Raw genomic sequence first — 16,679 nt, 5'->3', positions numbered from 1 at the left:
AATGTTGTTGTGATCGCAGTATTTGTAAACTTATTTTCACAATACCGATATACATATATATATGTATACAATTTTAATCACTTCATTCTCAAATAAATTTGATCAGTTCTTTCCCAGCCACGTTATCCATAACCCCAAAAAAAATCTCTTAAACAAATCCAGAAGAGAGACGATTAAATCATATAAGACAAATGCTGAATTTTCTGTCAAAATGAAATTACAAATGCTTGACATGCTTTTTTTTCTCTCCATATTTTGTATATCCAAATCACTTCACATTTCATAAAAATGGCATCAATCGAACAAATTTACATCCCAACACCTTTCAAGAATATAATAATTCCCAAGGAATACTTTCAAAAACACACTCTTTTGCAACATGATTTCACTTTTTTGTGTATAGGCCTATATCCAAAACATTGGGGAACATTTTGCAGTGCTACATATTTATGCTCCTCCATGTTGAACAGTGAAAACTAAACTGAGTAAAGGTTTCGGTTTCAGTTCCATATAGTACCTGTGCATGAATCTTTGAAATTAAATCATGCAAATCATAATTCTTGTTCTCCGAGTGAGGTAAATAAATGAATCATGAATAGGTCTCAAGGTTTAAATAAGCAGTATGGGTTTACCTAGAGCTGTGGAATTCGGTGCCATGTTTTAAGTACGAGAAACAGCGAAAACTGTGGAAAAGTCAAGATAATGAATTGTTCGAGGCCCGTAAGTTTTCGGTGTTTCTCCTATACATAACTTAAGTTTTCCTCGTACGAACTAAAAACGAAAAAGAATAAAACATTTTTTCATCATAACAACAAAAATGACTTATCAACAAAGCAATATAATAAAGAATTTGATTTACTTTGTTAACCGTAGCAACAACCAAACGAAATAGCGATAATGATGCTGCTTTTCGAAAAACCACAAAATGTGACCATATCATATGACAACAATAGGTTGAAAAAGCTACCTATGCGTTGTAAGTATTGTAATTCTCAAAATGTTCATAGTTTTTGGTGGTGAATAATATCTTAAAAGCTCTTCTTGATTCGTTGTTATGGAAAACACGACACATATACCGTTAACGAGTTATATACACGTACCTTAGATACCTAGATATAGCAGTGATAAAAGACAAAAAAAATGCATACAAATGTATAATAACTCTTTTAGAAATGTAAATGTAGGGGTTTTCGCGCATATGTATAAGAGTCCCTAATTAGTTTTATTCTATATTCTACATCAGGAACATGACGGTGTATATTTATTTCTTTTCCAAAACTTATCTAACATCTAGAAACAGTAAGAAGTAATAGGTTATTTATAGAAATATGCAGAATGCATTTCAGTATAATGTAAAATAATATAAACGAAAAAAAGAAATAGTTATTTCACTATCTAGCTTGATTCCCTATGATGCTTGATAAATATCTATATGAATTTCAGAATATATATTCATTTGGCGCAATGTCGCAGTGTTGCATGACGCACAGTCGCTCTTCGCTTGGCGCATTGTCGCAGTCGCATTGCGCATTGTCGCAATGTTGCATTGCGCATTGTCACACTGTCGCTCTTCGCTTGGCACATTTTCGCTCATCGCTTGGCTGGCACATTTATTGTCGCTCATCTCTTGGCGCCCTACGCATGGTATAATGTCGCACTATTGCATGACGGGGTCGCCAATGCGACAAGGATTATAATTTCGTCATCGCACCATCTAGATTGAAAACATAGATAGAGGATATTTTTTGTTTCTCGATGAATAACAATTATATTTCTTCTCGTTAGGTGGAACATTTCGTATTTTTCACTCGTACGAATTATCCATCAAGAAATAAGGAATACAAGTATTCTATTTATTACATTGAACGACTATGTCTCTAGAGAAATTAGACTAGGCCGCCGTAATATCCATTTACTCTCTCTACTAATGTCCCGTTTACTAATTTAAGTCCAAACATGGGGATGAAAATTTCAAGGAAAATAAGCATAAAATAATTTAATGCACGTAAAATCGTGGAAAGATGCACATTTGACATTAAAAAACATTCCATATGGTGTTATACCGCCCCGGTAGAATAAAGAATGACCGAAGACGTAGCCCGATGTCATTATTTTAAATTCTACCAGGGCATATGGACTGAAATTTATTCTGCCACGGCGATATAACACCACATGGATTGAAACAATATTAGATATGTAGTTACTTTGGCAAATGTCAAATACATTCTCTAATGTTCATGTTAATTACAAGAAAAGCGTTGGTCATAATACGCCACCCTGGAGAACTCAACGTTTGCGTTATGAAGTTCATATAGAAATATTGACTCGGTGTTACTAAAAATGGCAACATCGAGTCAATATGCTAGATATTGAACGTCTCGTGACCATGTATTAGCCAATGAGAATAGTGCAAAATCGGAGCATATCTAATTATGTACTTTACTATATATATACCATTGTTTTTGCCCCGCAACCGTGGAATTATTGATAAGTCACAAATGCAATAAATTCAGCATGAAAATTGCAGACATCAACCACCATATTACATATAGGTCTATCATAATTCAAATATGTCATTGTAATAGACATCTTTGTGCGATAAAACTACTGTTTAGTGTGCCTGAGGAATATCCTCCAAAAGCTATGACTTTCAGCATTAGCCCATCGGAAAATATTCCGAAATTATGAAAGCTATTCTGAAACTTTCTCATTGATAAAAGCGATATAAATACTATATTGGTTAAATGATCACAATTTCATATGTGTAAACTTATAACTTACGAAAGTATTTGCAAAATTTCAAAACAACGTTGTGTATAATACATTACATATCATGGACGTACACAATGTACACTATTAACATTGAAAATCAGTACGACTCTGTATCGCTGCTCTTTTGGTTCTAGAATGACACACATTTTGTTTCGAGTAACATATTGATAAATAGCTGCAGGTCTTTTTCATGTAGACCATATTCGGTAGGTTTGACCCTTGGGTAATACCACCAACTACGTACATGGGTGATCATTACCTTGTCATCTTGTACAGGTTACTCACCCAAGTCCACTACACCTGACCAACACAATAAATCGGCCATATCCGATGTGGTAAGTTCTGAAGATCTGTGACAATATTAATTTTTTAGCACTTTTTGACTCTATCATTATTATTATTTTCAATTTTCATTTCTGCAGAATAATTTTCTTATTCATCATTGTTACATATCAACCGTTTAAAATCAGATTTCACGTCATAGCTTTCATATTTTTGATTGATTTTATCACAAGTTCGACTGTATCGCCAAATGTTAGATTTTACAAATATTGCATTCGACTTTTTAAGAAGATTCATAAGATAAGAACCCAGCTATTTAGGATTTGTATTTAAAAACGAATGCGTTGTATTATATATATATGACTTTTTTTTCTTAGACAATCATAGACAAAAACATTTTATGTCTTACTTCGAAAGATGGGTAATTTGTTTTATTATTTTATTATTAAATGACTTCATGACACGTAATTCTACAATTAAGGCATATGTTCTTTTGTTTCAGACAAACAGAATTGAAAATACCAGAGACAAATGATTTTAATTTATTAAATCGGATCCAAACAACAATGAAACTTCGGCTGAGTCGATACCTTAAAAGACACACACTATTATTATTAACATGTGCTATAATTTTGCTGTTTTTCCTGTTCGAGTTTCCGCCGAAATTTCAGAAGGATATTACTGATGAGGTAAATGATAGTTTAAGATCTAGCGCTGAGGTAATTGCAAAAGCAAAGAAGTCTGTATCGTCGAAACTAGAGATGAACATGTACGAGGATCCAAACTTTGTGCCCGACTTCACCGAGGACTTGGATCTTGTAAAACTATCTGAATGGGGATATAAACCCAAAAACACGTGGCACCAACATTTCCAGAATCTGTTTCGAAAGTACAACATGAACTGGACAAGAAACAGTTACTCTGACTTAAAGTGTGATGAACAATTCAAAGAGACCATTGATGAAAACATGGAAGTTATTTCAAAGTATCCCTTGAACGTACCTGAGAAATACTTGAAAGATTTATCATTGGATGAACTGGGTATTGAGGAATTATCTAAACCCGAATTGAATCCGCGCAAATACCCCGTTTTTGTAACTGCCGCGTCCTCAAACCATTATAAAGAATCTCAAGGAATGATAAAAACGTACCACAAACTCCTCAAGATCCATCCTGATCTCAAATTAATATACTTCGATATTGGTTTGACAGACGGCGAAATAACAGAATTAAAAAAGTATTGTAAATGTGAAGTAAGAAAGTATGAGTCTGAAAAATATCCACCTCATTGTGCTAACAAGGGCGGATTCGCTTGGAAGCCTATCATCATACAAACAGTTCTACAGGAGTATGATCTTGTTATGTGGATGGATTCTTCTGTCCGGTACGAGGGTACCCCGCTGGATGAAGTAAGTCTTCGTACCAGACAAAGAGGCATTCAGGCAATGCACGGAGCGGGTGCTGTTTGTGAAAGGACAACTAAGAAAAGTTTCGACTATCTCAGAGAAAAACCTTGTTTGTTTAATCTGCCGGAAGTTGAAGCTACTTGGATTGTTATCAGCAGAAATAGATTTACACTGGAGTACATAATGAAACCCTGGGTTTCTTGTGGCCTCTCGTATAACTGCATGGACTTTAAAAATAGTCGGTTCCATAAGATGTGTATTGGATTTTCCAAAGTTCATTTGTGCCACAGATTTGATCAATCAATATTAGGCATCATAATCAACAGACTGTTCCATGGACAAAGACGAGTAGTTGAATTTGATGTAGCACCTATACTTCATATCGAACGGGGTGTAAAATCAGATTATTTTGAAACTCTGAAAAGGCAGAAAGGATGATATAAACATTACCGTATCATAGGGATATTTCTAATGTATAGCCGCAAAATTGCCTAATTAGTGTTTATATATACTTATTATTAGAATTACGTTTATGCAACAGAATTACTTAAGTATCTAGATACAGCGTTTTTATTTAATGTAAAATATCTACAAAAACAGTTAACAATAAATCACTGCATGTTGAAACAGTTTATTGCTCATCGCGTTTATGTCATTATGAATTAAGACAAACAATAATTGCTACTATTTTGTTCCACATCAACGACACATTGAACGCTACAGGACTTCCTGGATTGGTCATTACATCAACGGTGTAGTTATCAGGTGTAATCTTAGACTTTGGTGACAGTAGGGGAAGTAAGTTCGGAGAGAAGTACCGTTACTGTAGTAGCTGCAGGCTAACATTTTACACAATCAAATTTGTGGCGTCCGTGATGTCCGACAATGCAACATTTTTAAAAATATATTTATTTTGGACATTGAATTTATAAATATATATATTCAATAATCCTAAATAAAGATTGAACTACAATGTAATATTTTTATGACCATACATTATTTTTCTTGTCCATATATTTACTTTTTATGAACATAAATTTATTTTTATGAATATATATTTATTTTTATGAACATAATTTTTTTTTAATAAATATTGATTTTTAATGAACATATATTTATTTTTGAGCATATATTTCGTGTTATTGAACAAATATTTATGTTTTAAGAACAAATACAGTGTATTTATTTTTTAGAACAAAAAAGTAAATTTTATGAATATTGTAACGTTTCACATGCCTGGAGCATTTGTTTTTATACTAAGTACATGGACTCGTGATTGTATACTACCAATTTATATAATCATCAACAAGAATCAATTGTTATATATACACAAATTTAATTACACGAATGAAATTATTTACTAATTGTCAATTAAACTAAATTATCATTAACAATGAATTCACTGCAGGCCTGTAGGATATCTCATTAAAATCTATACACAATTGAATATCGAATCAATAGTTAAATACAACAGTCTCATAATACATCATTTTAATATTCTAAGTATAAATGATAAAGAAAAAGATGTCAAGAAATTTTCAGTAGAAGTAGACTTAATAGGTTTAAATGTGTATTAAACCTAGTCATAGTAGGTTATTCACATATACTGATATTTCTTGAAAACGATCAACTGTAGATTTTGCTAATGTCAACCCAACATAATATTTACTTTCCGTTCATCATAATCTATATAGGTTAGTTAATTATTTAATGAATCACTGACAAATATCGGTAACTAATTGTTTCCAAAATAACTGTTCAAAAGTAATTAATTTTAAGTATTCCTTTCTGCATCTCTCTTTTTGTCCCATTGACCTGATGATACACATATAACTATGTTATCAATCATATTTCACGTGTATGTAAGTCTCCAATGTTTTTTTCAATTTGCATTGTTTTTTGGATTCAGATTGTTTATACCGTAGCAATTTGAATGCACCTAGAAACTGATAATACGTCACCAGTAATCTTGCCAATTTGTTGGAATAATTGTTTTAAAATATTTTTGTCTCAAAAGGAGACATGCAAAATACAAGAAAAGACTTAATATGGATATGATTAGGAGGAAACAATTACTAGTGTTCTTATACTTAGTCCCTTGACTTGCAATACATATGCAACATGTTTACATAATCCGTAATTATATAATTATTGTAGAAATATAAGAGTGAATAAAATTAATCAGAAAGTGCCATGTCCTACTACATTGTGTATATTAGACCGAATCATCTGTCTCTTAAAATGAACCACGTAAAATTTAAAGGTGGCTCTAACACTAGAAATAAAAGAGAGACGCAGACTTGATCAGTTTATTTTTAGATGGAATTTTCTACTTGAAAATATACGTTTGGGTGTCTGTAAAGAACAATTGAATAATTAGACTGCTAGGGTAGCAAAAATGCATGTTAAACGTCGATAAAATAGCTGTGATTCTACTCTACATACGGTAAAGGGATTAGTTTTAATTTATAAAGAATGCCACACGATCAAACAAGAAGCCCTACCGGTTTATATCAATTGTGGATGTCATACTTTAAAACAAGAAATATCCCATGCTATGGCTGAAGTCATTCGTTCAAAACCAGATCACGCACTTGTTTTCTGATGTTAGTCTCCGATGCTTGGGATATAACCTGCAGATGTTTGGGGAAAGACTAAACATAATTATATACATTTATATTTTTTTAAAAGCAGTCTTCTACTTATGCTAAATTGTCATTATAACATTGAATAGCTGCATTGGTATCAATAAGAACGCCTCCATATTTGCGTGATGTGATTTACACTCGCCATATGCATGCCAATAAAGTCAAACAAACACTAGTACAAAAATCGTACATAAACATAATGGTATAGTTATTTGGTAACAGAAAAACTTTCAAACCTGTATTTTCCTGAAACGTTCAATATACATATATTATTTAAATAAAGCCTATGTCATTACAACCAGATATAAACACAGTGGTTTAGGTCACTATGTGTGCTACAGGGCTCATATTTCTCATAACATCAACAAGTCTTTTTAGTGATTTTTGAAGCTCACCTTAAAGATGCTCCACCGCCGATAGAGCATAAATGATATTCACCATTTGAACAATAATGGATGTTTAATCGTGTATATAATAGTCTAATTAACACAAAAAAATGATATAAAATAATTTATTTTGCCTTTAGTGCATGCACATCCCGTACAACATTCCATATAGGATATAGTGGTACGGAATTTTTTTCGGGATGCAATTAATTGTTTTTTTTTATATTTTAAACCTGAAGTAAAGTTAAAAGCTCAAACTTTTCAATGGTGGTAATGGTGTAAAGTAAGTAACTTTTGTAACTGAAAAAAAATACTAAATCGTCTGCTCCTGTTTTTAATAGTGAAAAAATACCATTTGTCAGCGGTGGAGCATCTTTAAGTCACTCAGAACCATATTAACTTGCAAAAATATTCGCATTAAACTTACAATGTATTATTGTGTATGCTTGGTTTAGATCTTTTTTTTCGTAAACATAAAATAGAGCATCTAAATATATTTACTAGTTTATAAATAATGGTCGCTTCCCTTTACGTATCCTAATACGTATTTTGCGTATTGTAAGTATCCTATTACACGCAGTGTCTGCTGTCACTCTTGACGTTACAATTTAAACTAAAAAGAGTCTGTTTCCTCTGGGTTCACAAATGCTAACTTACAAATGCTTGCTTTTGTCCTCGTGAATTAAGTTACCACTTTAAAATTGGGACAGCTTTGGAGAGACATACGTTAAAGTTGCGGGATGCTGAAGTGGTGTCACATGAGAAGTCACAAGGATAGTTCATGATTTGGTGTCATATAACGAGACATATACATTCAGAATCGTGACCACATGTCATATGGAATGCATTGACTCCTACATACGGATTCGTATGTCGCATTGGACAAAGGGAGATATCTTATTGAGTCTACACACTATCATTTACTACGGGATCGCTACGGGATCGCTACGGGATCGCAGCCATCAGAAAAAATGTCAAAAGTTTAAGTTTATTCGCAGAAACATTTATTGCACATATGCAGTAAATTGTTCTAGAATACATTTATTGATGACACATAATATGTCATAGCAGGACTGAAGGCTCTGTCTGCGACAACAGATGAACAGTTCATTTTAGTCCTTTGACATTGTGGTTGATTTTGTGGCTTTGGAGATGGGAAACACTCTCCGTAATCTTCAAAAGAAGTTTCTGCTTGCCTGTGATTGGTCAAGGTTTTTCTTCTAACTACTTTCAGTTTTACCGATAGTCATCAACGATGACTTTTGGGTGTAGAATGACATTTATATTTTCCAGTAATTCATTTATATATACATGTAGCTAGAGGTCTTCTCGGTGAAGGTAATATACAGTACACACTGATGAGCATTGCCATGTCGTTTCCTACAGATCAATCATCCGTGTCCACTTCACCTGACCAACGCACTGGACTGCTCACATAAAATGTGATAAGTGCTAAAAATATGAAATTATGCGAAAATGTTTCGGTTTTTGTTGTTTTTGGTTTTTGGTTGATTCAAACATTCCAAAACGCACCAGAAAATCTGATAATTTTCAAAAACTTATAAAGATGCTCCACCGCTGACAGAGTATAAATGACTCTCCTCATTTGAACAATAATTGGTGTTCAATCGTATATATATATGTCTAATTAACACCAACAATAACATAAATAATTTATTTTGCTTTTGGTGCATGCGCAATCAGTACTTCATTCCATATATTAACGTGTATGATGATTTTGCTGTTTTACCTGGTTTCCACCGAGATTTTGGTGGGTTAATACTAAAATTATGGATTTTATAAGATTTTAACGCAGAAGAAGTTGGGAGAATGAAGAAGTCTGTATCGTAGAAACTAGAAGAGAACATGTACGAGGACCCCAATTTTGTGCCCGACTTTGGTGAAGACTTAGATCTTGTGAAACTGTCTTAGTGGGGTATAAATACAAAAACACGTGGCACCAACATTTAAATTATCTAAACCCGTATTGAATCCGCGAAAATACCCCGTTTTTGTGACTGCCGCGTCATCAAACCATTATGAACAATCTCAAGGAATGATAAAAACGTACCACAAACTCTTTACATTCATTCGGATCTCAAATTGATATATTTCGATATTGGTTTTACAGAAGCTGAAAAATATCCAGCTCATTGTGCAAACATTAAAGGATTTGCTTGGAAGCTCATTATCTTACAAACAGCTCTACAGGAATATGACTTTGTAATGTAGATCGATTCGTCTGTTATGTTCGAGCCTAGGGTACCCCGTTGCATGAAGTTAGTCTTCGTGCAAGACAAAGAGGCATTCAAGCAATGCATGGAGCGGGTGCTGTATGTGAAAGAACAGCTAAGAAAAGTTTCGACTATCTCAGAGAAAAACCTTGTTTGTTCAATCTGCCGGAAGTTGAAGCTACTCGGATTGTTATCAGCAGAAATAGATTTACACTGAAGTACATAACGAAACCTGAAGCCTCTCGTATAACTATGGATTTTAAGAATAGTGATTTCTATCTTTTGTGCACGGGAAAGTCCAAATTCCGCAGGTGCCACAAATTTGACCAATCAATATTAGGCATCATCATCAACAGACTATTCCATGAACACTGACGAGTAGTTGAATTTGATGTGGCACCAATACTTCGTATTCGCCGAGATGTGAAATTGGTTTACTTTATCACTCGGAAAAAGAAGGCATGCTGAATGAAATATCAATATATATATTCATTTGTTAAATTTTGCATTAGAACAATATCTGACTGATATTCACATAATAATAAAAAAACATGTTCTAAACTGGAACAACCAACATTCGTCTTATGTAAATCTGCAACAACAAAAAAATAAACAAAATATTATATGGTGTATTATTTAATTTGTGTGATATATATTTCATTGTATGTTGGGTTTTTTCCAATACCAAATGTTTCCTTTTCTTCATGATTTATCTTTTGGGAATAATGTTTCGACGTAAAAACAGTTTTCTAAATTTCCTTCGAAATTCTCACAAATCAACATTTGATACACATTTTTTATACACATGATTATTTTTATTTCAATTATGGTTTTAATCGTATTTCATAAAAGTAAGTTTGAAAAAAAAAATATTTCAAAATACTACATATGAGCGAACACTACCTCTGAAACTGTTTGATCAAAATCACGCACATACCACTCGCAAACAAAATACGCAATGGCCTGTATCGCTCATTTGGTTATTTTAGTTATGCCAATAATGCTTTAGCTTAGTATCAGAGTAAAAGTCGTTTTTATGCAAATAGCCGCCAAATAGACCACTGCAGCTGAAGCCCCCTGGGGATCAATCAATTTTTATACCCCGCCCAATAGGGATGCTACCACTGCTTTACGAATGTTATTCTATGTTTAGTTTCAGAAAGAAATCCTTTATATTAAAATAGCCAATTAGGTCCCTTTGGTCATGCCCCTTAGATCCCCTTGGGGTCAGACCAACCGTTTATACAATTTTGAATACCCTCCCATTGGGATGCAATATGAATACTATCCTATGCTAAGTTTCAGAGAATAAGTCGTTTATATGAAAATAGCAAACTTGAATCTTTAGGCCCCATTCCTCAGGGGGTCAACGTGAACATTTGTATAATGTTCAGACTCCATCCCCTAAGGATGCTTCAAGTCATATTTGGTTAAATTCCTACTAGCGATTATGAGGAAGAAATCGATTGTTGACGGACAGACAAATCGATATAAATGGCACATAGAAAGTCGAATAAATGTATGTTGAATATGTAGAAAGCGGAAAGACACCACAATAGGTTTACATATCATGAAACAGTCTTTAGTTTAGACTTTAGCACGCGTTACATCAAGTTAGGGAGTCTCAATTCGGGTTAATTACATAAACTTCTCCAAACCAAATCTGAAATAATACTTGTTTCATATCAGTAAATAAAACCAGTTCCCTCATATTTTCAATGCTGGTTTTAAGAATAATGTTTCGTCAGATTATTATGTATAGAGACAATTCTACATCGATATAAGTCAATAAGTCATTGAAGCCAATGCCATGGGCAGAAAATAGGTCCACATTACAGTCGACTCTGCATATTCTTACACATTGCAGATTAGTTATGCCTGCTTTTAAAACTCTCTGCACTGGTCAATTAGTATGGCTATAATATAAATGCTCGGGGCAAATTTCGAACTTAAAAATAATACAGATATATACACGTATTGACAAAGGTATAAAGGTAACTTATAACAGAAAATATGAATTTGCAATATAAATAGCTTCAATTGGCTCATTGACAAAAAACAAAGAGCCAAAAAACATAACATAACGAGTCTTAGGTCAAACTGACAATTTACTAATAATATTCCGATCAGACACACGAGTAAGTCAGTTATCCACCCGGAAGATGTAAATCACAGTAGCTATAGGTCTACCCTGGGTGATTGATAGGCGACTCGTGTCCCCGGAGGGCGAGAACTCGTGTGAAGTGTTCACAGCGATATCATGAGACAGAGTTAGTAATACCAGGAGTGTTCTTTAGGAATTACCGACAATCGTAACGGCCCGATCGGCCGAAACGGTGTCTACCTATTGGTCCTACAAAGCTGGGTAAGTGAATTTCTAAACAATGATATTAGATTTAATTAGTTGTAATTATGCTGATCCTATGTATGGAAATGTTATTCAAATTATTTCTTTATTTGACTGCAAACAAACAAAATGTACACAGAAACGATGCTATGATCAGCAAAAAATTTTTTTTTTTTTTTCCTGATATCGTTCCCGTTAAATATTGTTTCATGTTAATTTAACCATGTATCGACCTTATAATAATTGTCTATTTATTGTGCTATCGTTTTCTTCTTTCGTAACTGGAATGAATATACCTCTGATTGTGGAGTGTACAAATTAATTGGGACCGCCATTGTCACTGAAAAATTGTATAATGCTCAAAGTACACCTTGATTGCTGGCCATGGGCTACTGCTCTTTGTTTTATTAACATGATATTCAAACGATTTATGATTTCAAGATCTTACTTTCAGTTCTGGGAACAATGGTAATCTACAGGATCATTATAATTAGCATGACCAAACATTTTCCTAACTTCCCTTTTCAATTTAATGTATTGGAGGGTATTAAGATCTAAATAAAAAATAACTTAAATGGTGACATTCAGTTTTAAAATTGCTCCACCGCTGACAAATGGTATTTTTTCACTATTAAAAACAGGAGCAGACGATTTAGTATTTTTCTTCAGTTACAAAAGTTACTTACTTTACACCATTACCACCAATGAAAAGTTTGAGCTTCTAATTTTACTTCAAGTTAAAACTATGAAAAATAATTAATTGCATCCCGAAAAAAAATCCGTACCACTATATCCTATATGAAATGAACTACTGAATGCGCATGTACCAAAGGCAAAATAAATTATTTTATATATTTTTTGTGTTAATTAAGACTATTATATACACGATTAAACACCAATTATTGTTCAAATGATGAATATCATTTTTGGTCTGTCGGCGGTGGAGCATCTTTAAAAAAAAGCAATTTGGTCTAGATTAAGCACACGGTACTTCATCGCATTTACGTATTTTCGTTTTTTTTGTTAATTTCGTAAACATGAGCATTTTCTGTCATTCTTCAGGAAACTTTGAAAAATTAAAGGAAATCAAGATATTTAACAACAGCACAAGAAACAGTAAAAGTTAATCCAGACCATGCAGTAAATAAACAGTAACATAACAAGAAAGGGAGAGATATCCCTTTAGGCCGTCGCACGGCCACTAGATGATATGTAAAATATTTTATATGAAAATACCTTCAGGTCAGCTGCATTTTGTATGTTATTCAAATCATGCGATTTTTTCAGAGCTCAGAGTAATTTCAGAGGTAAAAGGTCACACGGTGAAAAATAAATTTTCATTATTTAGGTCCTAACAATTTAAATATTACAGTAGAAATGATATTTTTTTTTTGCATTTTTGTTGTTGTTTTTTGTTTTGTTGTTCATGGGGTTACTAGTTTTAGTTAAGAAAACAGTTGAAAAATTGGAGGAGTAGGTCAAAGTGACCTAGTTAAGCATGAATTATTTTGACAAAATCTTTAATTTTTTAACCATTTTGATAGTTTGATATTGGTATTTAGCACTAAGTGCTTAAGGATCTCGGACACGATCTGCTTCGTTACATCCTAGAATGACATGGGCTTAGTGACGGGTATAAGTAAGGTGACCTCAATTTTTCAGCCTTTTTTCTCAATTGAATATAATTGCAGACAAAACAGCTGAAAAATTATAATGTTTACTCTAGCATTATATTCGTATAGCGAAAATTTCAATTATCACCCTTTAGCATTTGAACTCTAATAGTACCAGAAGCAAAGAAAAAAATCGAATGTTTTGAAAGCAAACAATATGCTGATGACTCTGAGGTATCTTTAAAGTTATATGTGCATAATTTTCATGCTCACGAATCAATGAGAGCTTTTAATGTTATTCACTACCAACAGTTTTAAGAATATTTTAAGAATTACAGTACTTTCAATGCATAGATTTTTATTTTACAAGTACAAATAAGTGTTAAAAAGATTTTTGGTGGTAATGCCAAAAATCGTTCCATTTACATCTTTAGTTAAGTGAAATAAGTACATATGGTCAGACCATGAAGTCAAATTGTGGTCAACAATTTCATTTAACATTTTTACAATGTTATTAGTAATTGTAAAGTGTTTTGTACGTTTCATTTCAACATACATAAGTATGAATAACAACAATTTTACAGTACATAATTTCTGTGTTTGTAAGGCATCTGACGTCATTTGAATGATTTTCACAGCTAATTCATCATATAGTTTTCAATAGATTAATGACGAAATAGCATGTCAAAATTTCCATCTAGTAACGGCAGATATAACTTTAAGCAAAATATTTTTCTCGTCACTGAGTGGTCGTAAAACGAACCAAATTGATGCTCCTCCTTTGTTCTTAAAGAAAGAAACGCTTCTGATATTACTCGATCCATATGATAAACAAAAACGCACATGGAAACTCTAATTAAATCATTTTCAGCTTTTTGAAGATAAATGAAAACTACCTTTTTAATGTTCTTAAATTGCATGTCTATTGCACACATCCGTACTATTATTAATAATCCGTTTGGAGTTTGGAATTACTCTCCACTTATCGATTGGCCCTAAAAATTACTGACGAGCTCAAATTAGACTAGAAAGAAAGGAATGCCAATACATGTTTTGTTAACACGAGAACAAAAATCAACTGAAGACTATGTATGGCCCGGTCTTGTCTTTTGTGTAATCCACATAGCCTGTTTTGAAAAGTCTAATGTCTATTTACAGGTGATGTATCGTCACTCCAAACATCCATAGGGGATAACAGTGGGATAATCCTCCTACATCATGCTCTTCCTCATCCTCTTCGTGTTTGTAGGCATCAAGCTCGTGTCCTGTTGCCGAAAATGCAGCAAGGATCTGGAAGAAGAACATGAAGAATTGACCATTGCCAAGGTCACGTCGAAAAAGTGGTTCAAGGTCCTGGTGTTTCTGCGCATGGTCTTGTTTGTCGTCTGCTGTGTCCTTGGATATTACTTCAGTTATGGCTTCGGAAAGGCAGACAAATGGGCAGACGAGGCGGTGGAAAGCTGGGAACACCACTTCGAAGGGTTTCATCAACATGATATTAACATCACTCTTCCAACAGAATGCCAAGAAGAGTTTCAGGCCACCATAACGGAAAACCTTGCATACGTTGAAAATTATTCTTTGAGTATCGCAGATGAATGTTTTAGAAATCTCTCTTTGGACGCAGACGGAATCGCCAATCTTACAAAGTCACCTGGATTTTCAATCAAAATTATCAGGGGAAAACTGGTTAAACCTTCTGAGTACCCTACCGTGGTGACAATTGTAACAGAAAATTCCTTTCGAGAGATAATCGGTCTCATTGAAAACATCAAAACAGTTTTACACAAAGCGTTTCCAAAAATGCAAGCTGTATTATTTGATTTCGGACTAACAGTAGAACATCATAAAACTATTGTCAGCAATTGTAGTTTCTGTGATGTTCGGAGCTACCCTAATGTACAACTAGACGCATGCGAATCCAATAACAGACACCTGACCTCTACACAAGGACCTTGGAAGAGAAATTATGAAAGCTTATACAAGCCTGCTCTACTCCAGTTAGTTCTCCAGGATCATGACTTTGTCATGTGGATGAACGAGAGCATCCGCTTCAATTCTTCTTCCACATTTAAGAAAATTGTCAAAGGCATAAAAGGCAAGTCAATCCAGCTGCCGATGAGTGAGCAGACAATTGAAGAACGCGGGATAGGAGAGGACATGTTTGCTTTATTGGACGAGGAACCTTGTCTGTATCAGGAACAAATCGCCTTGGACACAAAACTCATGCTTATCAGACGTAATAACTTCACACTGCATGCCGTGATGAGGCCATGGGTCGCCTCAGCATTCACATACATGTCCCTCCCAGTCTCTCGCAAGAAGACGCTGAAAAACGGGACAATGGGAGTCGACGATAAGTCAGATAGTTCCATTCTGAGCATCATTTTAACTCGACTGTTCAGCGTGAAGAAGCAGATATTCCTTTTCGATTTCCCGGGCAACTCTGGTGTAAGCAAGACAGACGACGTCACAACAATCGCTGACGATCAAGTTCCTAAGATAACATTTGAAATACCAGTCAATGACGTAACCAACAGCGACTCGGAAATTGTTGCAATTGGAAACACCATGAATTCAAAACATCAGAAATCTCAGGTTACAATAGAGGATTTCAATAATGAAAAAAATAACGGTACAATTCGATATATTTGAACAATATCCTTCCCCAGCTTGGATTTTTTTCTGGATTAATTGGATTATCAGATCTATTGGATTAATTGGTATTATTTATTTTTCGGGGTGGGTATACCAAGTTTTATTTTTGTAAACTTATTTAAGACAATGAACTGTCTAGATACTGTAATGATTTGTGTTTCTTATTTGTTTAAAGCTTAAGGATAACTAATGGCAGTGTTTTCGAGATTTTGATATCTAATTTAAAAGCATAGACGATGAACAGTAACAACTTTCTATACCAGAAGATCAAGATAATCACACATAACTTTGGTGCACATGAATCACGTGTAAACACTAGTACTATGCTAATTT

At 33.8% G+C, this 16,679-nt stretch overlaps 2 protein-coding genes and 1 pseudogene across 2 annotated transcripts; all 3 read left to right on the top strand.

Moving 5' to 3' along the window:
* Nucleotides 1-3,550: 3,550 nt before the first annotated feature.
* On the top strand, nucleotides 3,551-5,459 carry LOC138310868 (uncharacterized). Its single transcript, XM_069252201.1, has one exon. The coding sequence runs from the start codon at nucleotides 3,621-3,623 to the stop codon at nucleotides 4,896-4,898; it is 1,278 nt and encodes a 425-aa protein (XP_069108302.1). The 5' UTR covers nucleotides 3,551-3,620; the 3' UTR covers nucleotides 4,899-5,459.
* A 3,187-nt stretch (nucleotides 5,460-8,646) lies between these two features.
* On the top strand, nucleotides 8,647-10,196 carry LOC138334045 (uncharacterized; annotated as a pseudogene).
* A 1,794-nt stretch (nucleotides 10,197-11,990) lies between these two features.
* Nucleotides 11,991-16,494, top strand: LOC138334346 (uncharacterized). Its single transcript, XM_069282999.1, has 2 exons — nucleotides 11,991-12,093; nucleotides 14,847-16,494. The coding sequence occupies exon 2, from the start codon at nucleotides 14,907-14,909 to the stop codon at nucleotides 16,341-16,343; it is 1,437 nt and encodes a 478-aa protein (XP_069139100.1). The 5' UTR covers nucleotides 11,991-12,093; nucleotides 14,847-14,906; the 3' UTR covers nucleotides 16,344-16,494.
* The last annotated feature ends 185 nt before the right edge of the window (nucleotides 16,495-16,679 follow it).

The sequence above is a fragment of the Argopecten irradians genome, chromosome 1 (genome assembly GCF_041381155.1).
Source record: "Argopecten irradians isolate NY chromosome 1, Ai_NY, whole genome shotgun sequence".
Classification (NCBI taxonomy): domain Eukaryota; kingdom Metazoa; phylum Mollusca; class Bivalvia; order Pectinida; family Pectinidae; genus Argopecten; species Argopecten irradians.
This window is presented reverse-complemented; position numbering and strand designations above follow the sequence as displayed.